The sequence below is a fragment of the Hesperophylax consimilis genome, chromosome 11, assembly GCF_061612785.1.
Source record: "Hesperophylax consimilis isolate HC1 chromosome 11, BYU_Hcon_1.0, whole genome shotgun sequence".
Lineage (NCBI taxonomy): Eukaryota > Metazoa > Arthropoda > Insecta > Trichoptera > Limnephilidae > Hesperophylax > Hesperophylax consimilis.
Window position 1 is genome coordinate 17436277 of NC_142846.1, and position 14393 is coordinate 17450669.

Genomic DNA, 14393 nt, shown 5'->3' on the forward strand with positions numbered 1-14393 from the left:
TTTTGAAGCTGTCATTTTTTAACATTTAACAAGTAGAAACTACACCGTTAATAAAAATGGAACCATACACGCTTCAACAACGCATTGAAATTATTAAAATTCACTTGAGTGAATCAAATGCAAACCATCTTGAGTGATGAGGCCCATTTCCACCTCGGTGGCTTCGTCAACAAGCAAAATTGTCGCATCTGGGGCTCGGAAAACCCAAGAGTTATTATTGAAAAGCCTCTCTATCCTCGACGTGTGACTGTTTGGTGCGGTTTATGATCCGGTGGAGTCAATGGACATTACTTTTTCGAAAATGAGGCTGGAGCAAAAGTTACGGTGAATGGATCGCTATCGAGAGATGATTAATGATTTTTTATGGCCGAAATTGAATGGTATTGATCTGGACAATGTTTACTTTTAACAAGACGGCGCTATGTGCCACACAAGCAACGAAGCTATTGATCTTTTACTATTGAATATAAAAATAACACCTCTTATTGGAAAACCCTGTATTATTAAAAACCGCTTCAGTCAAATTTCGTAGTTATTTATTAATAAAAAGTATACCGAACATAACTACATAGTAAAAACAGTGCATTAGTATTTCTAGATAGGTGATAAATATTTATAAGCTTTCAATTATCTTACATAATGCCCCGTATAAATATTTATTGCTTGGTAATTTACATTCTGTTGTTTACTTTGAGAACCCATTATGTGTTTGTGATAACTATTTTCATCAAATAGAGCACGATTTTCGTAAATATTCAACCAACATTGATTGGAAATTTTATATTTTTCATTCCAGTTTTCTGATAATTGTTGGGTCTGCGCTAACCCGTGAAAATCCCTTAATGCGATGATCACATGCTAAGTATTTATAAAATATTGTCTTCAGGATCATTGCTTACCAAAAAAAAGAAAACCATAAAAATTTTCCTTTCGCTATTCAGATTTAGATCTGTCAATTTTTAACATATTCATTTACATCTGTCAAAAAATATTACATAAGAAATTGTTACAGTGGGATTAAGTGGCAACAATTTAAAATAAAATTATTATGGAAAACCAATGCTAATTTACGGAGTAATTTGATAAAAGTGTTTGTTTGCTAAAATAAATCCATGATTATTCTAACATAAAATATTAAAATCTGATCTGTGCGGTGGGGTTTTAGTATATAGAATTAAAAAGGGTTACTTATTTAAGACTTACATTGCAAAGTAAATCCTGAATTGCTGCTGTCTGGCAAAGGGTGCTTGTTTAGTTACGGAATGGTATTTATCGTTTGAAGGGTGGTTGAAAAACAACTTGTCAGTGGCAAATCGCTTCAGCTTGATTGAACACAAATATTCCTCTGGATCATTTTAGAATGGCCTTGTGAAAGTTGTTCCCAAGACAAGAGCCAGTAAAAGTCTAGGATCGGACGATGTATTTGGATTCTCAAGGAATTTAAATAATATGTGATGACGAAATTATCGAACGGATTCGTCGGTCCCAAGCCAAAAGGGTGCCCACTGCTCTGGGCTGTTGAACTAGGAATGTGTTATTGTTCCGATTTGAACCATCAGGTTTTGACTGGATCGCAGGTTGGGCAACCGATGCATCCCAAGAAAATTCCAGGGTTGGCATCTGACCAATGCACAATTGCCAATCCGTAAATGCTGGAGGTGCCACACACTGAAACAATAGACATAAAATATGTAAAAGGATCCACCCACCTTGTTGCAAATCTTTTATGTAACAAAATTCACATTTCAAGTATTGAATTATTAACCTTTCAGACCTCTGGCATATTGGCCGTTACATTTGACCGCTCAAGATGCAGCCAGAAAGACGGAGAATTTGTGTGTATTGTGTGTATCCATATAAATTTGATATTTTTGAACTTATCCGAAAACTAATTACTGTTTTTGGAAGATAAAAATTTTAAAAATAGCACCTTACCTTTTTTTCGTCTAAACACTGAATTAAAATTGCTGATAAAAAAACAAATTTTATTAGACAAATGTATTACAAACATTCCGGTTACTTTACTTTGTGATATTTTTCAAAGAATTCACATAGCTTCATTTTTTTTTCGTCTTGAGGTCGGAACCTCTGATTTCATGGATTTACATTTTAACAATTAACTCTTAATTTGAAAATTTTAATTTAATTGATCACGAATAATTTTACGCATTACATTACGGAGAAATATTTCACATCACGCATATCATCACGGACAACCGAAATTAAAGGGTTGCAAAAAAATTACGCTTTCTTGGATACTATTACTTGGATACTTTTATTCTCGGATACACAGTAGGTAACTATTAGAAGTAAGCCGCAGCCAATGAACAGAAGTTTCTCAAGAATTTCCAAGAAGTGGAACTATTACTAAATTGAAAGATCATTCTACTCCTTTAGGCCAATTAATTAGATAATCTGTTCCAGAAATAATTTCGATTTTTGAAAACATTTGATGAGTTTCAGCAGAGGTGACGAAAAATAATGCTTTCTTCGGGAAAACGGATACGCCCACAACACATGTCTAGCAGGTGTTTCTCTTCAGTGCCTAGGTAAAATTTTATTTGTATTATCATATTTGAATTTCGGATCCTGAATCCAAAACTACAACTAAATATTTCATTAAATCTAATGTTTACGTTGACCACACAAGAGGCCATAAGGAAAACAATTTGCTTAACAGTCAATGTTATAATTGGGGATGCTGTGTGGAGAGTCTTTTTAAGGAAGGAAAGAAGTTCTTGGAAGGAAAAGGTATGAGGAAGGGTGGGTGGGAATCTGGGGGTCAGTGTGTCCAGGGACGGATGAATAATACATCCCACAGCGGTGCAAGGCAATGCCAATGGTTCGAAAGAGTCCATATCGGAAGATCTGATGCAAGTTAATTAAAATTTTCATATTTATTAAACAGTTATCTTGTTTTTGTTTTTAAGATTTTATTAAGCACGCTGAAAAAGTTTCGATGTTTAAAAATAATTATTTGCGAAAGTCTACACGCAGAATGAAGTTTTTCTCATAAGAACTGATTTGTCACTGAAGTGTCATTGAATTGTCAGTTAGAAACTTCCCAAAACCCTAACACATAACTTTTTTAATTTTGTACACTTTAGTTGACTATTCACTTTTTATTCATATCAGAAAATCTGCCCACTTAAGTTGAGCTTTGCATTCAAAGGCGGCTGTAGTTTAAAATTTGTTGAATAAAATATTTGTTATGTTTGGAATAAAAGTTCATTCTCATAGTTCTCAATGTACAGAAATTATTTGAAAATCTTTTGTTTCAATTGGAATGCTGATACATATTTGGAAACATTTTACGAATATGTCAACCAAGGACCATGTCAACAAGAGCATTCGTCAGCTGGTGGCAAGTGGGTTTCGATGGGTGTTCCACAATATTGGATATATTATTGTTTTTCGCATCTGGCCTCGGTCGCTTTTGGATATTTCAATAACGTAAAAGGTAGTTTTGAATGATTTTAGATCGGTTTGTATCTGAGTGGGCTATCGTCTTGGTTTCTTCCCAGGCATTGTGGGTTTAATTCCTATGCTAGTTAACTTAGTCCTCCATCGTTGCACAAACAACATTTTTCGCTAGTATTCTTTTAGTGGGAATGTTTGTGTACGCTTTTTTTCGAAATATTCATAGATACGAGTCATTGTGTTTGTTAGCGCAACTATAATCATCTCCCCTTAACATACGTTCATGCATTCCTCCACTCAATTACCTGTACCTGTCTGGTAGCGTGGTGTATCTACATATCTAAATCAATGACGTCGCTATGATTAATTATTCATCACTAGTCTGTTAAGAAAACCTGTGCAGCTTATTTCAAGTCTATTATAGAAGCTTATCCAGTGATCACCCGCATGTCCCTCAAGGCCATTAAATCGATTTGCAACAAGACGTATAACTAAGACCAAGGGTAAGTAAACACTTTCCAATTCTAACTGTTAACCAGAGCTACCCCAACAGTTATGTCAAAGATTTTTTACAGTTAACTTTAGATATAAAATACAAATTAATTCGAAGACAATATTTGCGATGCCAGGTTTTTTGTCCCTTCTACTGAAATTTCATAAAATTATTGATGTCGAGTCTATTAATCAAACAACCAATTTAAATGTTTGTTTTTTTTTCAAAAACGCTATATTATATTATTAGAAAAGTTGCTCAGAAACCAATGGAGGCCCTCTGAGGGCTAAGATGAAATTTGCGACATTATTATTATGAAATAAAATAATAACGTTGTTTATTTTCACGTTGTTTGTTCAAGCCGTTCGTTGTCGTCGTTATTATTTAAAAATATATGTCACAGCATAAAGTGATTACTTTCTGCGAATTCATTATTCTTATTGTTGCAGCCGAAAAATTATTTTTTTAATATCGAAATACGATTTTACGAAATGTGTTGTGGTGGGATTCAAACACACGTCAACGTTCTAAGTATAGAAATATAATTCAAATTTTTGCTTGTAAAGTAAGGTATTTCGATTAATTTTTAATTTAATTTTACTTACACTAAATACTTATGATTTTCTATGTCTTTGTAAATCTGACTAAGTGCTAGTTCAGACACGGCGGGAACCGCGCGGTTTGAGAATCGCGCGGGAACCGCGTGGGTCTTATTTACGCAGGTATTTATACAATCATTCAGACATAATCGCGCGGTTAGTCCAACCTCGCGATTACCGCAACTCAACCGCTAGAAAATAGAATCGTGCGGCGCCCACGCGGTTTTATTACTATGGAGATCTTCCTCAGCGTTCAGTAGCGTTGCGGGCACCGCGCGATCAACACGTCACAACGAGAGCACGCCTGAGCTAGCTATGGATCGCTTCGACACAGAGTTATTTATTGATGAAATGGAGAAAAGACCTGTAATATGGAATCTTCAGTGTGCGGATTATTCGGATAAAATTGCAAAGAACCGAGTATGGCAAGAGTTGGTGGAAATATTTGGAAATGGTGAAGACACGTTGGAAAAAAAGGCTATTTTAGGTAAGAAAAATTTATTGACATTATTATATTTTTGAATCTTGCCATGAAACACTCCCTTCGTTCACGAAGTAATGAGCGAATTTATCTCTGATATTTAAAGATGACGGTGCCCCTCTTCCTGCATGCAAGGTATTGAGACTAGTCATTGGTGCAGTATATAAAGTATCCTTATATTTTATACCATCTCTACTCCTCACATAGTTGTGTAGAACGCAACAGGCTTTTATTATGTCTTTGGCAAAGTCTATTTTCACATTTATAGGCCTATGAAAGATACGCCATTTGTTAGCCAAAATACCAAAAGTGCACTCAATGTTACGTCGGGCTCTCGATAACCTATAGTTAAAAATCCTTTTTTCATGTGATAAACATTTGCCTGCATATGGCCGCATTAAATTTTCTGATAAACCGAAGGCTTCATCTCCAACTATGACATAAGGCAGTGGTGTTGAATCTACATTAGATATTGGTTTAGGTTGTGGTATATTTAATGATTTTTCTATCAGTCGTTTATAAAATAAAGAATTTTTGAATATTGCGGAATCACTGCTTTTTGCCATAAGCCCCAATGTCAATATAAGTAAAGCAATAATTGGCATCGCAAACTGCTAAGAGCACTATAGAAAAGAAATGTTTGTAGTTATGATAGAATGATCCCGAATCGACAGGTTTTATAACTCGGATATGCTTGCCGTCTATAACACCAATGCAATTTGGAAAATTCGCATATCTCTCAAACTCTTGAGCTATTCTCTTCCGGAAATCTTCGGTTGGTTCGGCCATAACTTTATTAACCAACTTTTTCCACAACGATTTACACATTTCACGGACAATTCCTGTAATCGTAGATTTTCCAAGGCGATAGTTGTAGCTTAATTCTCCAAATGAACAACCCGTACCAAGATACCTAAAACAAGAAAATTAATAATGACATTATTTTCAGGTACAACACTCCAAAAAAAATGGAAAAACATACGGGATTGTTACAATAAAGAATACAAAAAACTGAAAACAACTCCTTCCGGTTCAGGTGCTCGTAAAGGAGCCCAATATATGTATTTTTCAAGGCTTTCTTTCCTGCAGAAGAGTGTAGACAACGATGAAACTACTAATAGTATGAATGAACAGTCAAATGTAATAATAGACGAAGACAATAATGAGACACATCAATTAAACGCCAATGCAACCGAAGCCACTGAAGTAGGTCCCCCTAAACGAAAGAAAAGAAATATACCAGAAGAACGAATAAGTGATTTAATTGAAAAAAGCATTGAGTCACGACAAAGTTTTGAAAAAGGACTTCAAGAAAATAATATTTCCAGACAAGATGACGATAAATTTTTTTGTTTATCATTATACAAAGAACTGAAAAAAGTACCAGAAAATCGACGTTTAGCGACCAAAATTGAATTGCTTCAAGTTATACAAAAAGGACAAGCTTTACCACCCTCTGTTCGCATCAGTGCTCACCAGATAATACCTAATACATCGTATTGGCAAAATCAACAGTATACAACTCCGCAAGGATATTTTACTACAAATGGATCAACTTCTGCTGTTATTCCGCCTGGGTCACCATCGCCATCATCTCAATATAGTACTGCCTCGCAGTCTTCTACAATAATAGAAAATATATGTGCTGATTTTAATGAACAATAAATAAATATCTTACCTCAAAGTTACTACGAGTTTTTCTTCTGGTGACACGCTTGCCCTCATATGTGTTTCAGAGCTCAAAATATCTTCCCTGATTAGTTTAATTAGTTCATCAAAAGATTTTATTGACATTCTTAAATAGTCAAAAAATTTCCTCTCAAACATTCTTAAATTGGGATATAGCGTTACGAATCGGCCATGTGTCAGTCGATCCCTTAATATTGGATGCACCCAATACTGCCTTTTCCTTCTTTTTTTATTTTTTTCTGGAGCAGCCACAGACACGCTAGTTCCTCTTCGACTTCCATCTTGAAACTGATCGCTAATCGCTAACTAACCGCCGATGTTTGAACAGTCAACATTTTTGCGGTTCAAACCGCACGATTTTATCAATCGCGCGGTTATCGCCGTGTCTGAACAGGCCATAAATGGAACTTTGTCCTTTATGAATGTATGCAAAAAAATATTAATGTTGTTTAAGGCACACCGTTGATAACTATGTTACTACTACTCCCTCTTTCATACAAATGACAGAGATAGAGGATAGAAAGAAAACAAAGAAACGAGTTAATAAAAACTGAATGGTTGAAGAAATCAGGGGCGCCTCAATTTTGGCTAGATCAAGCGAATCAAACACTTGTTATATCAAGAGTAAGAATAATAGGAGAGTATTGATGGGAAGAAGCATGCATGTGAATAGAACAAGGAATCTGCCAATGCCAAGAAGGAGTGTTGTAGCGGATTATCCTCTCTGCTTACCTCTCTCTGTTAGTTAGTTGAAAGAGGTTTCAATTGAGCTTTTATTTATTTATTTATTTGCAAAAACAGTACAAAAACCAATACATTGCAAAAGCGGTAAACAAATTATGGAAGAAAATTTTATACATAAGTACCTATACAGTTAAAACATATGCAAAAGCGGTAAAAAAAATATGGAAAAAAAATTATACATAAGTATACAGTTAAAATAAATACAATATTTCGCGCTTAAAGTCGTTGTAGGACATATGGAAAATATCCAAGTTAGCTGGAAGGGAGTTAATTAACCTAGTGAGTCTTCCCAGGGGCATCACCATTGGTAAGTTAATTCTGGACCTGGGAAGAATTAAAAGCCTGTGTTGGCGGCCTCTCGTTAAATTATCCGGGACATAAAGTCCTATTATTGACAGAATGTCTGGAATTGATAGTAAACCATTCAGAAGCTTGTAAGCCATCAACAATAATGCGACGTCCCGTCTGGAACTAAGGCTGCAGATACTCAACATACTCAACACAATGCTTAATTGAATGAATGTCACTTAAGAGCAAACTCATCGAAAAATCATGATTTTAAATTAATTTTGTGCAAAAATGTCAAAGTGTCAAAAACAGACTCCGCACATTTAAATTAATTCAATTAATTTCGAGCGGAGGTCAAATCTGGAGATAATTACATCAATCACATTAAGGTTTGATTATTAACACAGGATTTAATCATTTTGGCACCTAACCCAAAATTGTTGACATTTTCGAGTGAAAGGCCAAGTGGTTTATGACAAATTTGGTAATGCTGACACTAACCCTTGCAATAAAAAATATTTTTCCTATCACGTTTTTTACTAATTTTATATTTAATAATCTAAGATTTTAAGAGAGATCCCTAAATCAGATGTTTGATTGCGCGAAACAGCAAGAATGAGTAAATGGAGAAATATGGCGTCATGAAATTTCCAATGAAACAAAGATAAAGTTTGTTTTGAAGTCCTTGGTCTTGATCAATGATTTTCAGATCAATTTCGTGGTCGTAGTCGTGGTCGACGGTGGATGATTTTTATTATCTGCTATAGGGTTTGGACTTTAGACATGTCCATTTAGCTGAGGCTATCACTATTTGAAAGATACTAATCTACACTAGAAGGCCTCTTGCATGTCATAATGGAGGGTATGACCGAGGGGACCAACTCTAGGGGACGCCCACGCCGAGAGTACCTGGAGGACCTGCTGGTGGACGTGCGCTGCTCATCATATGCAGAAGTCAAAAGAGCCGTACAAGACAGGGAAGAATGGAAGAGGAGATTAGATGAAATTGCTGCAAACCAATCCCAGGATTGAAACCAGAGAGAGATATCACTATCTAAATGGGGTATTTTCTCAAACTAAATACCGTTAAAAATGTATCAAAGATTTTAAAAAAAATTTCCTGATCCTAATCATCTTACTAAAAATGCGTAATTTCAATATATCCATTCATAATTATTAAAACCATATATTCCAACTGGCTACAACATCATAAGGAAAACAAGTTACGTGACCATATTTTTGGCACCAGGGGGGTTTGGGAATGCTTTGAATAAACTATAATATCATTGCACGTTGATATAAAACCGGACCATGCAAAGTAAAGTAAGGCAAAGTTTTGCAGCTTTGTCCATTGTCGGACTTTTCTGCGCAGAATCGTTTGGCGTATTGACACTAAAATTGAGTGAGGTGGGTAAATTAGTGATTGGCTCATCTTTTATTTTCTGGTAAGACAGGAATCGTCACCAAAAAAGTAAAATAAAAAACCTTCACTGTCGTAAATGTTTTTATTCATGAGTAATAAAAAAGATTTTTTCGAGAATAAAAATATCCTATTGTGACAAATAAGTTAGAATAAAATACATTTATTTTTATTAATAAACTGTAAAATCACAATAACATGTCTAATAGCATTTGTCAACTTTAATGAATATTACTGGCACAAATACATGTGACATAGTAATAATTCGTGTGATCTCTCTACTAAATCAAAACTCATCACTTCATCAATATCGTTGTCTTATGTCAGTTATCTGTCAATTGATAAGATTATAAAGCTGATTGATCGCAAATAGTTCCAAATTATATTATATGCGTGTCATTTAGGGGTCCTCTGCAAAGACCTCAAACCCTCTCGACAATGACAATATTGAACTACATTTCAGTAAAAGTGATTAAACTATATATACTATCAGCCTTACTAATAACGTGGTGAAATTTTTATTCTATTGATAAACAAGTGTGTATGGGAAAACCTTAATATTATATAAAGTGACATAAAATAGTTAATGAAAAGATAATATATATGCATTGCTTGTTCAGCCAAAGAGGGTTGTTTTCTGTGTTGTCCATACTTTTAAAAATAATAATTTCTCATCGAATTTTGAAATTTATTTTAAATGTGTTATGTATATTCCTTCCCTTTAAAGATATTGTAAAAAAAAATATCATTTTAGAAACTAGGTAAAAATCATTTTTAAGATTTCGTACTTGAAATATACTTTAATATCTAAAAGGTGGATATATTTTTAATTTCAAATATGAAAAAAGTTGAAAAAAGCTTTTCATAAAATATTTTTAATCAAAACTTCGTAAAGTATCAGAGATATCAAAATTTAATAAGAAACAACACTTTTTTTATTTTAGGAGTTTGCAAGAAACCTGTCATTTTATCTCAGTCAAATAAAAAAATAACTATTCCTTGAGAATAACCCAAAAAAATATGACCTGTTCGAAACATTTCTTCTCAATATAAATGTGGACATTTTAAATTTGTATTTAAGTACACATTAAGACATTTATTTATGTTAATAATAAACACAACTTCCATGAATTTTTCGCGCTAAAAGCCATATAACATGAAATAATTAATGGTTTAAAACTGATAAAAAATAACACAAATAGTAGTAAATATTTTGAATTATTCTAATATCATAGAGAATTTGTTATTATAATAGAAATAATGAACAAAAGCATGATTTTAATCACACATCGCCAAAATGCGCCAGTCTGCACAATACATTATTTATAAATAAAAATATTTTTAAAAAATAATTAAATAATAATTTAATTATTATTTTTTTGATAAATTAATGTTTTAAAGACAAGATTTTATTTATGCATAGCACAAAGGATAACAATTATTTTTATAAGCAATAATTGTTCGCCTGAAACACTCATCCACATTGAAAAAATCTCCTGATAAAAAATACATGACGCCAACGGGACTCGAACCCGTGTCCATTCAATTTAAAAATTGTAAAATTATTCATTGTAAAAAGCAGTAATTGTTGAATGAAACACTAGCATATATTGAATATTTTCTCGGGTAAGAAATAAGCCCCCATAGCTCAGTGGTCAGAGCTTTCGACCGGAAATCGAATGGACACGGGTTCGAGTCCCGTTGGCGTCATGTATTTTTTATCAGGAGATTTTTTCAATGTGGATGAGTGTTTCAGGCGAACAATTATTGCTTATAAAAATAATTTAAATAATAATTTATTATTTATGACGTTCGTATATCGTTCACACTCAGTTTATTATTTTATGTACTATTCACTTATTATTGTACTCCTGAACATCTTACCTATAACAATGTAAACATGTAAAAGCCATCAAGATGTGAATTAATAAACAAATAAATACATTATCAGCACTAGTACCTACTCACGTAATAATTGATGCAAGCTTGATGATGGCAGCTTCTGTATGCCTTTTATAACGCACCGTTACAAACGAGGGGATGAGGCAAAAGCTCGTTTCGTACATAATTTAAATATTACACCACTTGAAACTTGAGTGCCGACAGTTTATTTACACAAATTATTGAAGGTAGGTAGAAACGAGTAATTATTTTCACATTTTCACCTAAAATAAAAGGCACTTTTGTATTTTTTACGAAGCAGCGAGAACCCACGTACGGTATGTACTAATATCATGAATATTCGACACACACATATTTTTAGCCTGCAATATCACTTACAACACGAGCTATTGAAAAATCACTTTTACTATTCTCTTTATAAATTGAAATAATTACATATCAAAATTCGACTGAAAACAGCTAAAAAAATAATGTCTTGTGAATAGGTTTAGGTTTAGGCCAAGTTTAGGCCTAGTTATTTGATACTCTGCACAAATTTCTATGGTTAAAGTCAAAGAAAATTTTATTCAATCAAAATACATGTTACATGGGCCTGCCAGATTCTGATATTGAATATTCAGATAAACAATTAAAATATATACAAATAATTAAAACTCTTAAAACTGAAAAGTTTTCTAATGCTAGCGATCTCGCCCCATTTATTTATCCCGTTTTATTTCTGAACCCAATATCCATTTCAACATCTGCCCTCTCGTTTACCGCAAAAAAAATATATTGAGTTGTTTAAGTATACCTAAATTAATTTAATATCCATGAAACAATATGAAAAATGAACCCTTTAAACGTGGGAGTAAATGATATAACTCTGGTGTCGACATCGAGTGGAGGAAGTGGAGAGGGGCGGGAAGGGTTGATAAATTTGAGGTCGGGTTGACGTGAATACGAATGGAGGCGCTTACGGAGAGGACCCGTTTAGAGAGAGACACCTTAACATCGAAATAATATGTAATAGATGTAGTATAAAGATACTTATGAGAAACATTCGTATAAATTAACTAAATTCTGTAAATTAAATAAATTCTGTAAATTAACTAAATTCTTTTAATTAACAAAATCCTGTAAGCTGTCGACAATTAAAACAATATACAAAATGTGGCATTTTAATCCGTTGAGAGAGCGAATTGAACTTAATCTTGGAGAAGATATTATTCCTCTATTATAATAAACCCAACTTTCTCAGATATTTAATCCTTTTAAATGTATTTTTTTCTTATTTAACAGATAAAAAATGTGAAAGCAAACACCGTTTCTCCCTTTCCTTAATTTTTCGATAGTTAAATGGGTATTTCTATTATAACAAGAGTATGATTGAAGTGAAGTTGTGAGAAAAAGTATTGACCTACGATTTCCACACTATATTCACCAGGTTATTCATACAAAACTATTACGTTTAATATATTCCAATGTGTTAAATGACGTTTCAATGAAAAGTAAAGTGTCATCGACGGTTAAAATAATTTACATAAAAATACTTTTAAAAACGTTTCTACATTTCGGTTCCGCGTACATAGTAAATATATTGAATTATTCTAATATCCTAGAGAATTTGTCATTAGAATAGAAATAATAAACACAAACATGATATGAATCACACATCCCAAATCACGAACAAAAACTGTTAAATTGCCGGAAAAATGAGCCAGTCTGCACAATATATTATATATACTAATATTATATAACTATAAACAACAAAAAAATAAACTTTTTCTACTTATATATATTATACTTAGGTACTTGAAATATAGTAATCGTTTTATATTACCCACACTCAGGCAGTGCCTTAGTGGGTTTTCATTTCTTGTGTATACTATTTGGCATTATATATTATGTTATTATATACTATCTATTAATATGTATAATATGTGTAAAGAAATGAAAATAAAGTAATAAAAAAAAAAAAATACTCTTGTTATTATATACAATTATTGAACTCCTTTTACTTATATTGCACCTGCTTATATCGTTCAAATTCAGTTTTTTTTATGTTTTGTATTATTCACATATTATTGTACTCCTGAATCGTCTAACCGATTATAATGTAAATATTTAAAAGCTTTCAAAGCGTGAATTAATAAAAAATAAAGATAAATTATCAGCACTATTATCCACGTAATAATTGATGCAAACTTGATAATCTTCTAGTTCTTCCCAGCTGTATGAATGTGATTTGTAATTCAATGTATCCATATTGGCAGTATATATTTAGCAATAATAGGATATAAAAAATAAGATTGGAACTAAATAAATCAACTTTATGCACATACGTACGAATAATACAAATAAAATAAATAATAATATTTTTATTCCCAGCTGCATGAATGGTTGCTGCAGGGATTTTTTTTCTGTTTTCGCTGTTTCGTAGTAAACATATATATGATCGTATATTTAAAACAACAGCTTAATATCAGCACGGACTTAATTAATTCTAATCGTACCAATAGACTAATGTAAGCTGTGGGCGCATATAGACAAGTAAAGAGATTCGGCGTCGAATCGTTTTTAGCGTTGGCGTTAGGCCATTTAAACAAGCGCAAGACGTTTTTGTAGTTGTCTTAGCAGTTTTCTTTGAATTTTCAACAGACAATGAATTCGAGTACGAAGATAGTAAATTATTTTATTTGTTGTCTCGGATATTAAATAATCAGTTAAAAATATCGGCTACTGATTAAGAAATAATTGTTATTTTTTTAATGATAGACTGATGTTTATAAGACAAGGTTTTTTTATGCATAGCACAAACGATAACAAATTAGTATAAGCAATAACACTGGTCGACATTTATTTTTTTAAGTGCAGTCCCTTTAGCAAAGCTAATTTTTTTATATGTATTTAGTATCCATAAACACGAAATGAAACAAAAAAAAAATTTATAGGTCAAGTTTTTTTATTAATTAACAATGTTTTTTTACATAATTCTTCCTTAGTATGACGGGTACTTACTTAACAAAATTTCAAAACTAATTCAATTTTTTTTTTTTTTGCTCTTGATTTGCGCTTGTGAGTATCTTGAGAGTCTCTCTGCAGGGTTCAGCAATAGTCTGCTAGCATAGATGGACTCCACTTTCCTTGCTATCGCTTTTCCATAGCCGCAATGTCCTGGTGAAATCGTTCGCCGTGCTCGTCACTGACATCTCCCATATTTTCGGGGAAAAAATTCAAATGAGAGTGAAGGAAGTGTATTTTTAGTGACATGTTACATCCCAAATTTTAAAGGCCATGAGAATTTCAGATACAATGCTGATATAGTCTTCACTTTTATGACTTCTAAGAAAGTTCTCGACAACTTTCTTGAAGGCT

At 32.8% G+C, this 14393-nt stretch overlaps 1 protein-coding gene across 1 annotated transcript; it reads left to right on the plus strand.

The window, feature by feature from the left end:
* The first annotated feature begins 4827 nt into the window (after positions 1-4827).
* On the plus strand, positions 4828-6658 carry LOC149419877 (uncharacterized). The gene is made up of 2 exons (XM_089637560.1): positions 4828-4999; positions 5943-6658. The coding sequence occupies exons 1-2, from the start codon at positions 4828-4830 to the stop codon at positions 6656-6658; spliced, it is 888 nt and encodes a 295-aa protein (XP_089493686.1).
* Positions 6659-14393: the final 7735 nt, after the last annotated feature.